We start from the raw sequence: 16,360 nt of genomic DNA, 5'->3' as shown, positions 1-16,360 counted from the left end.
CCATGCAAACAGTAAGTGGTCCAATATGAATGACAATGGTGCCATGAGGCATAAGGTTGCAGAATAGGAAGGAGGCAAAGATTGGAGCTTTGAAACTCAAGGAGTGATTGTATTGGGTTAAGAGGAAAGGTTTGCAGGACATGAAACTGCTGAGGTATGCAACTCACTGAGATAGCATGCTGGAAATCAACCCCGCTGTTCCTGGAGTCATTAGTCAAACTAAAGATTTATGAAGTGCACAAAATGTTCCAATTTTTCTGACTTTCAGATGCAGAAGAATAGAAAGCACAGACCCAGTTTCTGTATTAAACAATTATTTATATTTATTAAAACAGTGTAGATAGTTATAAACTGGCTCTACAGAGTGGCAAATTCATATGAGCACTAAGAGAAATATTCCAGTCACTGGTCAACAAAGTAACTGTTTTCCACTATAGTTATTGGAGCCATTCAATTGTCAAGTTAGACATTGAATAAAAAAGGGTGCACTTCAGATTATATGGCATTTAAGATATCAACCTGAAGCAGTAGGTAACTGCAAGAGTCCATCAACTTGATAATTTTGTTACTGACACCTTCCCTTTGAGAATAGATGGGGTGACATTTGGCTGATTAGGATTTGTCTGTTGTTTCACACTGTTGAGTAGATGCCAGTGTTGGGACTGTACTTGAACAGCTTGGCTGGGATGCAGGAATTTCTGGGGCTTAAGCTTACATTACTATTGTTGCATTGCTGTCCGAGTCTTTATAGCATTCAGCAGGTTTTTTTTATATGATGTGGCCTGATCTGAATTAATTGAACTCTGGTATCAGTGGGAATCTCAAGGGGAAACCAAAATGGATCACTCAACACACCTGGTTGTAGATTATTGCAAATGCATCACCTCTGACTTTTACACTGATATGTTGAGCTCCATGATTATTAAGGACGGGGAATATTCATGGTAGTTCTTCCAGGAGTTAGTTTATTGCCTACCAAAATCTATGACTAGACCTGGCAAGATTGCAGAGCTTTGATCTTATTCATTTGTTAGGAGATCACTTAGCTTCTGATGTCTGGCACGCAAGTGGTCCTGTGTTGTAGATTCACCGAGTTTACACCTCATCTTTAGGTATGCTTAATGCTGCCCTTGTCATGCCCTCCTGCGCTTTTCATTGAACTACATTAATCCCTTGTTGGGATGGAAACAACACAGTGAGAGTTATGTTTATGCTTCCCATGAAATTAAAAATAGTGGTTGAATACAATTTACCTGAAGTTGATGGATCACAGTTCTTTGTGAATTCTCAATCTGCTAGGTCTGTTCTGAATCAATTCCACGTAACACAATGGCAGTACCAGACAGTATAATGGAGTGAAGTGAGGCTCTTGCCTTAACATGGACTGCACGGTGTTCACTCCTACCTGTACGTCATGGACGTATATGTATCTGTAACAAGTAGATTGCTGAGGTCAAGATTAGGAAGTTTTTCCTGCTTGTTGATTTCATTATCACTTGCTCCACACATGGTCTAGCAACTATATCCTTCAGGATATAGTTCAGCTTTGTCAATTACATGGTACTGAACCACACTTGATAGATACTGAACTTATCTGCCCAGAGTATGCCCTGTGCACTGCCAGCGTCAGTGCATTGCTGAAGTGGCACATGGAGAAACACTGAGTCATCAGCTGAGAAAAGGTGGTGGATAGTAATATGTAGGCAAAAGTGAGGACTGCAGATGCTGGAAACCAGAGTCTAGATTAGAGAGTGGTGATGGAAAAACACAGCAAGTGAGGCAGCATCTGAGGAGTAGGAAAATCGACCTTTCGGGCAAAAGCCCTTGTAGTAGATTTCCTTATCTCTGCTTGTCACAATGCCATGAAGTCTAATAATTTGAGAGAAAAAGATGGGATTGGAGTTAAGGTTCCCAAAACTGTCCACCATTTGCATCTGTATCCGTTGCAGACGAATTTACATACATTGATTGTTATGATTAGCCCTGAACTCTATTACCAGTGCATGAGGAAACCACCTGCTCATTGATGATGATGATGAAGATGGAGGCTATTCGGCCCTATGGGTCCATGCTGACTCTTTGCAAAAACAACTCAGGTTGCCGCATTCTCCTGCCCTTCTCCCATAGCCCTGTGATGTCCTACCCCTGAAAGAAATTGGATTCGATGCACCTTGGTCTTTTTTTGCTCTAACCATTCCTACCAAACTAGGAGGCACCCCAGCCCGCCATTAATAAGGCTGTTGCTCTGTATTTCAAGGCTTGAGAAGGTTGGTATCTATCTGTCATCAATACAATTCCGAAACAGATGCCGATTATATGACATTCTGCTCGCCATTATATTTAACTTTTTGATTGACAAACCACTTAGTTCCCCTCTCTTTTTTGACACTCATTCAGTTTGTTTCCATGCAACTTCATCAGGGTTTTTTTTAAAACTATTTTTCTTCGTTGGTTGCGGAAATATGCCGGCGTGAATGAGGTTCAGGAGTTTCCCGATCGCGATACCCTTTAGTCAATCGGTAGTTCGCGATGTGGACATTGTAACGGCGGTCACACAAGTCAGACTTATGCCAGGAGGCATTGCACTAATGCGCGGTCCAAACGTGGACACTTGAAGTGGCTTGAATTTCAAGATATTAACGTATAAACGGGGATGGGGGGTCTCCAAACTTCGAGAAAGGACACGACAGTAAATTGTGGTCTGTTCAAGTTATCTTGGTATTCGTTTCAAAGCGACCGTCACGCCGTCTGGTGCTGGACACTCAGAGGAGTTAGTCCAACAGGCGCTGAGCGCTTGTTCCAGGGGATTAGTGCTCACGGTGGGCACACACAAACGGAGGAAAACCATCAAAAAAAAGGCTTTCAATGTACACTCCGAAATTGGCCAGGCTACAGGAACATCGGAATCCGAGCCAAGGAGAATTGCAGCGTTGGTTGGGGGAGGGGGAACAAAATAAACTATTCCGAACTACACGGATTGACAGCAATTCAATCAAAATTTACCAGCAGTAGGAGAGCGATACTTGGTCACCCCTCCTGTCAGCATCTAAACAATAGCGTTTTGTTTCACAGTGCTGTTTTTAAACGTACCAACGATGTTGCAAGCAGCACCTTGTCCCTCAGCCAACAATGCGATAGCAGGTCTCGGGGAAAAAAAAACAACCCATCATATTTTATTAATATGAAGCACGGGAATATCAATTACTCACCCCAGCTTGAGCATCTCGGAGTTATTTTCACAGCACGAAAAATTCGCTGCATATTGATCTAAGCGCAGTTTCTGTAGTTGAGCATTGCGGCGAACCCTTGTATGAACTGGCTATGCTAAGTTGTCCGTAGTGTTAGGTGAAGGGGTAAATGTAGGAGTATGGGTCTGAGTGGTATCCGCTTCGGCGGGTCGGTGTGGACTTATTGGGCTGAAGGGCCTATTTCCACATTAAGTAATCTAATTTCCCAAACGTTTTCTGCCGGCTGATCTCGTTTTAATCGTGGGTACGGGGGGGGGGGGAAATAGAGGGTGAAGGTGGTAGTTTAAAACAGGTGTACATTGAATGGTGGAAACTTTTTGGTTTTTTCTTCGTTTAACAGTTAGGCTAACAGCCCTCCAACCTCCAGTGTCTTGCAGGTCATTCATGTTTAGGTCAGTCTGAAGTCTCGTTCACTACATGGGAGGTAATGAACACGGGAAGAATGTGAAGTTCACGAAGGCGACCATTTAGGGAGCAGGGAAGGCAATGCTACAATTTAACTATAGCACAACATTAAAAAAACCTTAAGGGATACCAAGTCCTCTTAACGCAATTTATTAAAAAAAGATGGGAAGGGAAGAACGACTATTGGTAAAAGAAAATTGGTGGAGATTATATAGAAGACCAAAGCATGAATTGATTTTGTTAAACTACTTTCATACAAGACAAGCAAGTAGAATAGCCATTTAATCATGACTGATATCACAATCCAACTTCTCCCAAACCCTCGATTCCCTTATTAACCAAGGATCGATCTTAAAACACACCCAAAATGATTTGGTTTCCACAGCCTGATCACTCTCCAGCTGAAAAACAACTTCTCGCCCATTTCAAAGAGGGGGATGCCTGGACTGAGGTTGTGCCTTTAGGACCTAGCTTCCTGGTAGTGGTAGCATCTTAAGCTCAAACCAGATCCACTCATCCTTCGAACCATTTAAATCTTCAAAACAAACCCTTGATTCCTGAGATCATTGTTGTAAAGCTCCTCTAGATCCCAACACCAGTGTATCCTTCCTTAGGTAGAAGGCAGGAAAGTGCTCAATATTCTAAATGCAGTCTAACGTTAAAAGCTATATACCGTACATCTGCTTTGATACTTAGCCAAGTTAGAAGAGCTGCCAACTACAATGGGGAACATGGAACATCAAGGTGGACATACCTGAAAAGATGGCAGAGTTGAAAACAGGACAGCAAATGCTGAAACATGGAAAAAACACAAATTACTGCAATCAAATCATAAATACTGTCTTTCCACAAAAGCTGCCAAGTGTGCATTTTCTCCAGGTATTATTTCCAAACAATTCAGCTTGCTTGGTCACCACCTCAAAACAGTTGATTGAAAAGTCAACATTGGTCTCTGTAAATGCTATCAGACCTGCTTCTCACCACCTGATGAGAAACAAGTTTGAAGGTCACAGCAGCATGGCTGAGTAACAAAGCCTGTTGAATGTGGCTGACTGGAAAAATGGGGACATAGCTTATTAAAAGCTAAACCACATTAAAAAGTGGGCAAAGTAGCAACACAAAACAATGTTTGCATCAGCAGTTAAGCAATTTTTCCCCTGCACAGAAGTTCCTGAAGCCAGTTAACAGTTACTGAAATAACCAAAGCATTTTTAGTACTGAGTGGGATCATGAATTGATCATTTTTCCCCCTGGTTTTATCTCCATTGTTCAATTGAAATTTATGAATGTTTGGAAAGAGGAAGGCATCTATCAATTATGCAAACACCTAGCATTTATATTGGTGGAGAAACCAGGAGGGAGATTTATTCTGATCAATGACTTGTGATAGATTGGAAATTTTTGTTTTTTAACCATTTGAAACTTATTTCACTTCAGAGATTAAAAAAGCTTAATGTTACCATTGCCAATTTGCCTTGCAAAAAAAGAGTTAGTTACTGCAAAGTTCAAAAAGATCAAAGTGTTGTATTGCAAGTTGTGCAGAATAAAAAAAATGCCAAACAAACATCAAAATCACTAATCTTAAGATGCCATGGCACTAGAGATTGAAGACATTGCATCAAGCCATGGTTTATTTCCTATACTGTTTACTGCCAAACCGGTTGAATACAACTGAACATGCATAAGTTGGATTACAGTAGATATACTTTTTGAAATCTGGATGTGAAACCAGATATTCCAAAATAGATCTGTACCAAAAAGGTACAATCTTTCAAATGATCTTATACCACCTGAAGTGAAGTCTTGGTGACTTTTAGAATAGTGATTTCAATGTACTGAAGCACAGGTTTAAGTTTGAAAAAAGTTCATTTCAGTGCAGTTGCTTGGCCCCTCCAATATATGGAACAGCAAAATTGTCTTGCAAACAAAGTGCTCTAGTTTGAATATCCAGTTTAAAAACCATCACTAAAAAGGCAAACTGAAAAACTAGTTTATGATCAAAATAAACCAGGTATTCAGATTTAAACTAAAGCATTAGTTAAGCATAAGTGAAACATCTAGAAAGTTTTCCACAATTAATGATTGAACATTTCAGACTTTATTTTGAAAATATTCCAACTTTACAGAAGGTGAGTTTTAGTGTTTGGCAAACAGAAATAAACAGACTTTTATCAAGAAAAGTTTGGTACAAAAACTTATTTCAGGGAACAAATTTAAATGGAACTTTGATACATAATTATAACAGCCAGAGTTATGGACATCATAAATAGATGTGGGCTTTTCAAGCAATTGGGGAAAGAAGAGAGAGTGGAAGTTAGACAGCAACAATAATATTGCAGTTCAGTCTGAAAGAACATTCCAGAAGCTGGAATTTCAATTTCAGCTTGGGCTCAAACAAATCTTTTACCATCTATATTCTTTTCAAAAGCAGACATCTTGCCAAGTGTATAATGTTCAGCTAGATTATTAATTTACAAAGCACATGCATTATAAAAATATTCTCAACTGATGAAGCATCAGATAAAAAGTTAGAAATGCTATACTTATACCAGATAAATCTGACAGCAATTTCTGCCAAGTGTAACATCTGGGCACAAAGAACAAAATCCATCAGCAATTTTCTTTACTCAATTTAAGGCTTCAGAATGAAAAAGCAAAAAGGTTATACAATGCCAAATTACAGGAGCTTGCTCTAAATCCTGAATGTAGATCTTCCTGGTTTGTGATCTGCACAGAAGTTCTGCTTTCAGAAACATCAAGTAGAAAGATGCACTGAGGATTAACCAAAGCCATAATTAAATTGGTATGGAAGGATTGCTCGGGGAAAAAGAATCAGTGTTTTAGTCCATTCACACTGTTTGTGCATGCTTCACTTTTGCAGGTGTGTAGTTCTTGTCTATGATTTCTTCTTGAAGAAACATATGAAGACATCGTTCATTCTGTGCCAAAGGATGCCCAGCAACTCTGGAAAAACAAGGAGATTAAAAAAAGTGAGCCACTGGATCAACTGCTTCAGTGTACAATTTTAAACACTATTCTATGGAAATTTAAAGACCATCAAAACAGCTAAAGTGTTAGGCTACTCAATTGAGATGCCATGTTGAGTTCAAAGCAAAGTTGCCACTTTCTTACTACAGTCACTGAAATAACTGGTGGCTGTTTAACTGGAAGATCACTATGCCTCAGGTGAAGGGAAGGGGTCAAGGAAGTCCTTTAGAAATCTTAATATGGAAATTAGTCTAGGCAGTTGGCACCACATTGCATTGTCAGCCAGTTGCCCAGCCAACTGAGCTAACTAATCATTAATTCAAAAAAAAAATGGAAACTCCAGAATGGAAGTGATCAGGTTCAAGAGGAAAAAAAGGTATGGTTTGTCTTGTATTTTTTCGTCTTGTATTTTTGCTGACAGCAGTTGTCAGCAATTAATGCAATTAAGACCAGATTAAAATTTTTAAACTATATAATGCTCAGCAGGCCAGATGCACTGTATGTATTGACCCACCCCAGCCATGTCCAATCAACATATTTCAAATGCAAAGAACAGACATGAGACTCCAATCCTAGTGGCTGTAAGAATGCAGATTTTATGATCATTTGACAAAGATTTGGCAATGACATCATTAAGAACATTTAATTTTACCACATTCAATTTGAAGAGGGCATTTTTGTAATTAACCCCACCAGGCACACACTTGATAAACCAAAAGGGTCTTGCATAGACCTGACATCAACTCACTGAAGCAGGCTTGTGACCTAGAATGAATAACAGTCTAAGCTGAGCTGGTGTCTTCAACAGACAATACAATTTGAACTCATGCCTTTGATACTTGCACTAACAGATTCCTACACAGATTAAAGCTGATAATTGTATACAACTTCAAAATAAGCCCTTCCTGAACAGCTCATGCCTGAACTGTCGATTCTCCTGCTCTTTGGATGCTGCAGGACCTGCTGCGCTTTTCCAGCAACCCATTTTCAGCTCTGCTCTCCAGCATCTGCAGTCCTCACTTTCTCCTCAACTTCAAAATATTCAAGCTAAGTCTAGCAATTAAAAAAGGTTACAATACAATTCCTCCACCAAAATTCCATAAATAGATTGCTTAGACCAGGATCTGCCAGCATGAAAGTGGAACATTAGCTTTCCAGCCTGCGAGTGGCTTGCAGTGCCTGGAATTCACACGACTTTAAGAAGTGTCAAAGTTGATTGTTCTTCTCCCATGGAGAAGTAGACAGTTGGACGGGCAAATTAGTCACCACAGGATTTCTAGTCACTGATTGCAGTGTAGCCACTTTTGATAGTGATTAGCCCAGTTCAGTTTCTGGTCAATGGTAACACCCAGGATGTTTGAACTGGGTGGGGGATTCTGAATGATTTTCAATGATATTACTATGGGGCATTGGTCAGATTTTTGCTAATCATTGGTAGGCATTTGACAATAGAATTGGCTTAAGACTAGCTGGGATTGCTGGAGGACAAGATGGACCACTTAGCATTTTCTGGCAGAAGACATGCTCACACTAGAGCCTTATCCTAGCCCAATTTTGCTTAATTACATGTTTTTACATTACTTGCTCCTCATTTGCAGAGGGACTGAAAAATAGGCAAGTCCAATTTTAGATGTTTTATTTACCCAATTCTTACTTAGTAGAGGCTTGCAAATGGGAATTAACATACTTTCATTATTCAGAGCCATAGCTATGCCACATTTACACATGAAACAGATGGCAACAGCAATCAAATAATTGCAGGTATAACTTTTCATTGTTCACTTTAAATGAAGACCACCTTAGACCAAAAATAAGTACGTGAGTAGGAAAAGAAGTACAAGACTTAAAATGGAACACAATTTTAAAGGCAATTTACATAAATTATGCACAGAAAACAAGGCCCCTTTGTGCCCTTAGCCTCATACTGGAATCATTTTGAAAGTGATTATAAAAAATTATCCTGCATGAGTAAAATACTGCATATCAATGTTTTTCCATTAACTTCAGAAAATTTCTGGACTGCTGCTTCTCATCATTATAAATATCAATTAAGTCAAAAATTGGAAGAGTAACTGAAGTTCAACATGGACATATCTACACTACACAAAAGCAGAAAAGTCAACAGAAAGCTATACTCACTTGTTAATGAACTGCTCAAGTCCTTGTCTTCTTTCTTCTATAAAACTATCGTCAAATATTCCATCATCCCCTCTAAATGGAAGCTGACGAAATAGTGCTTTTCCAGGTAATGGTGGCACTACAACCTGAGGAAAAAAAAATTTCAGAAACAAAGTCGGCTCTTTATTATGCAGAGCAACAGGTTTTGCATCTTGCTCCCTCAAGGGAAACTTCTATTTCAGATTAGAATTGCTTACTGCACATCCTTACCACAAGGACTAAAGCATCTCCATGTTTACTTAAAATCAAGATTTAGATATTTAAAAGTCCAAGAATTATATTGTACAAATTGAAATGGCCAAGAAGAAATTTCATTTTAGACAAACATTTCAAGTAGCAATGAACTGACTTAATATTTCACTGCATATTATCCTCCAAACTGGAGGTAAACATTTTGGAAATCAGTGACTTCTGAAGTTACTTCAAGCACCATTCTAACAGGACCACAGTACTCCTGGAATCTTGGTTGGAACCAATCTTGACACTTAAGGCATTGTACTCTAACATTTAGTTAGAATGCTGTTCCAAGGTACAATGATCAATGCCTCAAGACTTGGGTGAAACAAACTTCCCATTCCATGATGCCAGCTGACAAATGAAACAGAAGGAATAAAACCAATTGAAATTTACCAGGATTTGTTGAAACTTTTTTTTTAAAGTTAAGTAAACTGGAGGAACAAATTCAACCTGGTTTGTACCAACCACTAAAAAGATGGTTGGATTTAAATTTATAGTAAAAGCCAAATGGCCAAAGCAGTCCAGGAAATCCACAAAAAAAGGAAAGCATCTAAAAACCAAATTATGTAGGTCTCCCACAAAACCATTTCAAATTTATTCTGCAGCTTTTAATTTTTGCTGCACAATAAGCTGATTGGACTATGTAGACATTAAATCTACATATCCAGTTGAGATTAATTTAACTAGCTCAAATTTCAGATAAGACTGACTCAAAGGAGGAAGCAGTTTCTTTTGAGGCATAGATTCTAAAAACTCAAAAGATGAGATTATCTTGAAAATAGCACACTGCTTGCCTATTGTTTTTATGAATTGCAACCAGTAGCAAATGTTTATTGGCTAAGAGTAAGGATGAGCTGCTTTCATAAACCACTAATCCATTTAATGTAGTTTCTCTGCTCAGCCTTGACTGAAGGAACAGATTTCCAAGTCTGGATTGTTTGCAGCTGGAGAAAACAAAATATTGACACGTAGCATAGCACACTTATTACTCTCGACATGTTAACCACCCACAAAGCACAAGCTCAAGAGTCAGCAGGTAGCCCACAGAAAGCCAAGCCTGAGCAGAAGTTTAACTGAAGCAACCATAAACACTGACAAGGCAGTGAGTGAATGTTACCACTAAAGGTTCCAAAGAAAAAAGGATTTTGGGAAGAGTCAGATTTGATAGAGGTTGTTACTAGTACAGGTGCAAATAGCACTCACTGCACATGGCCTAGGTCCTGGTGCTTATTGGCAAGGACTAAAGTGAGGAATGCTGCAATGAAATACTGACTTCTGACAAAGGGAAGGTCATTAGAAGACTCCTGAGGAATTGCACTGTGGGACTTAAAATTGAATAGACCAATAGGCACTCATCTGCTTTGAGTACAAGTTACCATTGGCAATTGTCATCTAGTAGATGCCAGGTTATAGCTGTGTCCAATGCTTTAACCATTGATCGTGAAGTGCAATCACCAACTTAAAACTGACAGGTATGTTGTTAGACTTCAGGAGGCAGTAGAGATGGTTAGCACTTCCAACTCAAGATTAAACAACACTATAGCTTATTCTGCACTGATTAGAATTAGATATCTAACTGGGGAGACATTTGAAATAAACCAAGATGTGGTTCAGCAATAATTCACAACTGTGTGGATTGACAAGTCAAAAAGGTGGAGTGAGAGAAGCAGGAATTTTGAGTAGAAGCCACAATCTGTTCAGCCATTTTAAAATGTTGGAGGTGGGGCAACTAGCCTGTGCTCAAAATTTGTACACCGACAATACAGAGGAACTAGTTTGAATTGAGCCCAGGGTTGAGTGATTACTTCTATCTACTTGGTCACTTCCTCTTATGTAGCAGCTTCAAGGTTGGCATCTAATTTTGATGTGCACATCCTCAGCTGCCATGTCCCCAACACAAACATTCGGTGATTAGTTTCTCAGTAGCAGCAATGGGATGTGCTGGGCCAGGATCTTAGATGGTGGCAAACAATTCAAAAGGCCATGCAATAACGCTCAGTCTGTAACACCAATTTGCTGACAAGATCTGTTAAATTTGAGAATGCTAACTGCAACCAGGCAATGCAAAGCCATTAAGATAAATATCAATTACTCCTACGAGCACCCAATTATTTCTCAACATTTCCCAAACTGTGGTAAGCCAATGCAGATCATAGTATGGACTTGCAGTTCTGGAAGTTACTACTATGCAGAGATCTTTGAGGTCTTTTGCTTCTGTGCAGGAGAGATAGAATGCTGCTTCTCAATCTTAAAGCTCTAAACCTCTAGTTTAAATTTGTATACATACAAGCAGCACTTCTGCTGACATTTCAATCTAGTGCTTTAACTTTGGCAATTCATTTTTGCCCTAATTGACCAAGTTTCACATGTATTTAACTGATAATTTCTTGATAGTGTCCCTACCTCTGGGCCAGGAGTTAGATTCAGATCACACCTGCCTGGAGGTGCCTGACATGCCCAAAGGAGATTGATTAAGTAAACTTAGCTGACTCCGATCACCCTCATCACCCTGTTGGGATATTTGCAACAAGTGCAGAGTTTAAGGAATGTTGTGCATCACAAAATTAGATTGACAGGTGTACAGGTAGAAGGGAACTAAGCCAAACCTATATACTAATCAGCATTTTTATATATGAGGCATTGAACTCTTTCTCCTGCATAAATTCACTGTTGTCTCCATCTCAAGTGCACTGAAGACTATATCAACCATTACTAAATTAATCAAAATTGAACAGTAAAGTTTTACCTTGCTTTCCCTTTCAAGTTCATTTCTCAGCCATTCAAAATCACTGTATCTTCTTCTGACAGAAGATTCCTTCAGCTTGAAGATTGGAAGATTAGTCTGAAAAATAGGATCAATAGTGCAATTAACTGCTTTAACAGTTTAAGTTTGATGCAAAAGACTTAAGGTTAACCACACTGGAAAAACATCTTCCAACAATTGATGTATCTTCAAAGTCAGGGCAGGCACCCTAATTGAGCATTTTCCTTCTGTTCCAACCACCCACAGAATGATCCTCTATACTGAAGACCTAACGTGGGATTATGCAGGAATAGAAGTTTGCCAACACTGAATTCTACATCATTTAATTTACCTCATGCTACTTTGGCACATGTCTAACCCACATATCATTGGTCTGAGAAATTCTGGATTTTTCTTGAATCTGCTTATGGTGTTTCCACAGACCTTTGATGGGGAATACCAAAGATTCTCCAATTAAAGAAAACCCATCTTGAACTGAGTAGCATGTCCAGTGGGGTTGGGGGGAAATAAAGAGGAGAATATTTAAGACAACTAGAGGAACCTCATGTACCCCTACCCTACAACAAAGAATTGTAACCTTTAAAAAGTGATCACTTGTCAATCCTTAACTACACAGATTGTTTTCAAGCTCAAATCAAGCCTGCTAGCCTTGGAACCATCCCATGAACTTCTACTGCATTTCATCCTTAGGCAAAAATCTTTATTAAGCTACAGGACACTGCACAACACCCTACATATGGTCAGAACTTGCAGAAACAGCTGCTGTAAACCATCTGCATTCTGCTTTATTTGCAGAGGAGTTGAGAACCAATTTCATAAAATAAACTAAGTGAAAAAAATGAGGACTGCAGATACTGGAGATCAGAGTCAAGAGTGTGGGGCCAGAAAATACAAAAAAAATAGGTCAGGCAACATTCAAGGAGCATCGAAGTTTCGGGCAAAAGCCTTCATCATCCCTTCCTGATGGGCTTTTCCAGAACCCTTAACACAACATATCAGATTCCCTAGTATGAAAACTGGTCATTTACCTAAAGTTCACACTGACTCTTGAAGAGCATCCTATTCAGACTCAACATCCCATCTTCCTCATCTCTAGTTACCATGGCTAATCCACCATGCCTACATATCTCTGGACAATTTAGCTCAGCTAATCCACCCAACCAGTACACTTTTGGACTGTGGGAGGCAAAGAGTACCTACAGGAAACCCACACAGGGTAACCCACAGGCACCTAAGGCTGGAGTTCAACCTGGGTACTGTTGCTGGGACAGCAGTGCGAACCACAGCCACTGTCCAGCTAATTGCACTTTGTTTTGATTAATGAACAGGGCACTTGTACTTCCCAAGTACAAGTAGTATTCTGTCTTTAGTTTTCCTAAGTAATGAACATCTTCAGGTCACATGACAGGTGACCAAGGTGTCAGTGGGGGAGCACTTTAGGGCCAGCGACCATAATTCTATTAGATTTAAAATAGTGATGGAAAAGGATAGCCCAGAGCTAAAAGTTGAAGTTCTAAATTGGAAGGCGGCCAATTTTGACGATATTAGGCAAGAACTTTCAAAAGCTGATTGGATGCAGATGTTCACAGGTAAAGGGACAGCTGGAAAATGGGAAGCCTTCAGAAATGAGATACGAATCCAAAGTATATTCCTGTCAGGGTGAAAGGAAATGCTGGATGACTAAAGACAATGAGGGTTTGGTTATGAAAAAGGAGGAAGCATGTGTCAAGTATAGGCAGGATAGATAGGATAGATCAAGTGAACCCTGAGAAGAGTATAAGGAAGGAGGAGTATACTGGAGAGAAATCAGGAGGGCATAAAGGGGACATGATAGCTTTGGCAAATAGAATGGAGAATCCAAAAGGGTCTTAAAAATATGTTCAGGGAAAAAAAAAAGTGTAAGGGAGAGAAGAGGGCCCCTCAAAGATCAGCAAGGCAGCCTGTGTGGAGCTGCAGAAAATAGAGATACTAAATGAATAAATACTGATGCAAAATACTGGAAAAGGATGTGGGATTATAGACTGTAGCGAAATAGACCTTGCAAAATGTCACCATTACAGAGGAGGAAGTGCTGGATGTCTTGAAATGGTTAAAAGGTGGATAAATCCCCAGAACCTGATCAGGTGTACCCTAGAACACTGTGGGAAGCTGAAGTGATTGCTGGGCCTCTTGCTGAGATATCTGTATCTTTGATAGTCACAGGTGAGGTGCTGGAAGTCTGGAGCTTGGCAAATGTTTAAGGGCAGTAAGACAAACCAGGAAACTATAGACTGGTGAGCCTGACCTCTGGTGGGCAAGCTATCTGGAGGGACAGGATGTACATGTATTTGGAAAGCAAGGACTGATTCAGGATAGTCAACATGGCTTTGTGCATGGGAAATCGTGTCTCACAAACTTGATTGAGTTTTTTGAAGAAGTAACAGAGGATTGATGAGGGCAGAGCAGTAAATGTGATCTATATGGGCTTCAGTAAGGCATTTGACAAGGTTCTCCACGGGAGACTGATTAGCAAAGTTAGTTCTCATGGAATGCAGGGGAAACTAACCATTTGGATACAGAACTGGCTCAAAAAATGATACAGGTTGGAGTGTTACAAGAATTGGTGCTGGGTCCTCTACTTTGTCATATACATAAATGACTTGTAATCAAGCATAAGAGGCACAGTTAGTAAGTTTACAGATGACACCAAAACTGGAGGTGCAGTGGACAGCAGAGGGGGTTACCTCAGATTACAACAGGACCTGGACCAGATGGGCCAATTGAGGTTAATTCAGATAAATGCGGGGTGCTGCATTTTGGGAAAGCAAATCTTAGCAGGACTTATACATTTAATGGTAAGGTCCTAGGGAGCGTTGCTGAACAAAGTGACCTTGGAATGCAGGTTCAATAGCTTCTTGAAAGTGGAGTCACAGATAGGATAGCAAAGACAGTGTTTGGTAGGCTTTCCTTCATTGGTCAGAGTATGGAGTACAGGAGTTGGGAGGTCATGTTGCAGCTGTACAGGTCATTTGTTAGGCCACTATTGGAATATTGCATGCAGTTCTGGTCTATCAGAAAAAAGGAGTTGTGAAACTTGAAAGGGTTCAGCAAAGATTTACAATGATGCTGCCATAGTTGAGGGTTTGAGCTATAGGGAGAAGCTGAACAGGCTGGGGCTGTTTTCCCTGGAACAGAGGCTGAGGGATGACCTTGTAGGAGGTTTACAAAATTATGAGGGCCATGGATAGGATAAATAGACAAAGTCTTTTCCTTGGGGTCAGGGAGTCTAGAACTAGAGGGCATAGGTTTAGGGTGAGAGGAGATAGATAAGAGAGACCTTCAGGGCAACATTTTCCACAGAGGGTGGTACGTGTATGGAATAAGCTGCCAGAGGAAGTGGTGGAGGCTGGTACAATTGCAACATTTAAGACACAGTTGGATGGGTATATGAATAGGAAGGGTTTGGAGGGATATCAGCCGGGTGCTGGCAGGTGGGGCTAGATTGGGTTGAGATATCTGGTCGGCATGGATGGGTCGGACTGAAGCGTCTTTTCCATGCTATACATCTGACTATTACTGTTCAAGTAATGGGTTGTGAAGTCCTCAAATCCTGCTTGCATGCCCAAGTTCATTGTACTTGGAAGTATCACAATTACTCCTCATCTGAAATAATTTGAATTGAATGGCTGTGCATCTAACACTTTGCAGGCCTGGAAGAACAAAAAGAAATGGTTATGACTTGATAGCTTGTTCAGGGGCATGGGACTTGAAAGAAATTGCTTCTCTAGTCATTGCTGGGGTCCTATACCTGCAGCAAATTTCCAGCACCTGCAGTATTTTGCTTTTCACTGACCCTTGTGGATTCCATTACTAAGTGACAGCAAAAGATCCGCTTATTCCTGTGCTGCCATAAAAACAATTTAGATGGGATGTAATTTCTCAATCTCCATTGTTTAGCAATTTGCAGGACTAGAGCCTCCTACAAAAATTCAAATTCACTAGTTCCTTTGCTAATGTTAAGCAATATCCTCACACTCACCACATCTGTCAATTACCCTTTCAGAAATTGAGACTGCAAAACTGATGGGTCTGGTTAAACTTTAAAGTTCAAACTTTAAAACTAGCACTCCATTGCCTCTCCTTGGGAGGATAGGAGAGGAATGAGTCAGACCTCTACCATGGTATCCTTTGGGGGTAGGTGGGAGGAGAACCCAAGTGTGAATTACACTAACTCAGGAGTCCAAGCAGATAAAAAAAGGTCAATAGAGACATTCCTTCAGAGAAAGATCAAAGTCAAATTAGATTGTTTTCTTTTCGAAGCAGGGAAAGCAACAAAATTCTGGATTTAATTAGACAAATCTTCTCCAGATTAACCTTAATGAGCAATTTGCTAAAGAAACAAGTTGAACAGAAACTTAAAGCAATATAGTTCAGCATGTCAGCACCAATTAGCTGCAGTAAGTAAATTCATTGAGCAGACACTGGCCACAACTCAGTTAGTTGGCTGCATAATACCATTATGTACGTAGAGTAAAATGATCAGAACCCCATTTGTGTGTTT

The 16,360-nt window shown here is 39.9% G+C and overlaps 1 protein-coding gene across 1 annotated transcript in view; it reads right to left on the bottom strand.

Moving 5' to 3' along the window:
• Window positions 1–5,772: 5,772 nt before the first annotated feature.
• Window positions 5,773–16,360, bottom strand: part of snx3 (sorting nexin 3) — a 37,114-nt gene continuing 26,526 nt past the window's right edge. Inside the window, exons 2-4 of the mRNA XM_060856471.1 lie at window positions 11,803–11,898; window positions 8,781–8,905; window positions 5,773–6,617 (exon numbers count right to left, since the gene is read on the bottom strand). Of these exons, the coding sequence (XP_060712454.1) occupies window positions 6,503–6,617; window positions 8,781–8,905; window positions 11,803–11,898 (336 nt within the window). The 3' untranslated portion in view covers window positions 5,773–6,502. The remainder of the gene's footprint in view (window positions 6,618–8,780; window positions 8,906–11,802; window positions 11,899–16,360) is intronic.

Source organism: Hemiscyllium ocellatum, chromosome 3, assembly GCF_020745735.1.
Source record: "Hemiscyllium ocellatum isolate sHemOce1 chromosome 3, sHemOce1.pat.X.cur, whole genome shotgun sequence".
Lineage (NCBI taxonomy): Eukaryota > Metazoa > Chordata > Chondrichthyes > Orectolobiformes > Hemiscylliidae > Hemiscyllium > Hemiscyllium ocellatum.
Note: the sequence above shows the minus strand (reverse complement) of the source record. Positions and strands in the feature narration are given on the sequence as shown.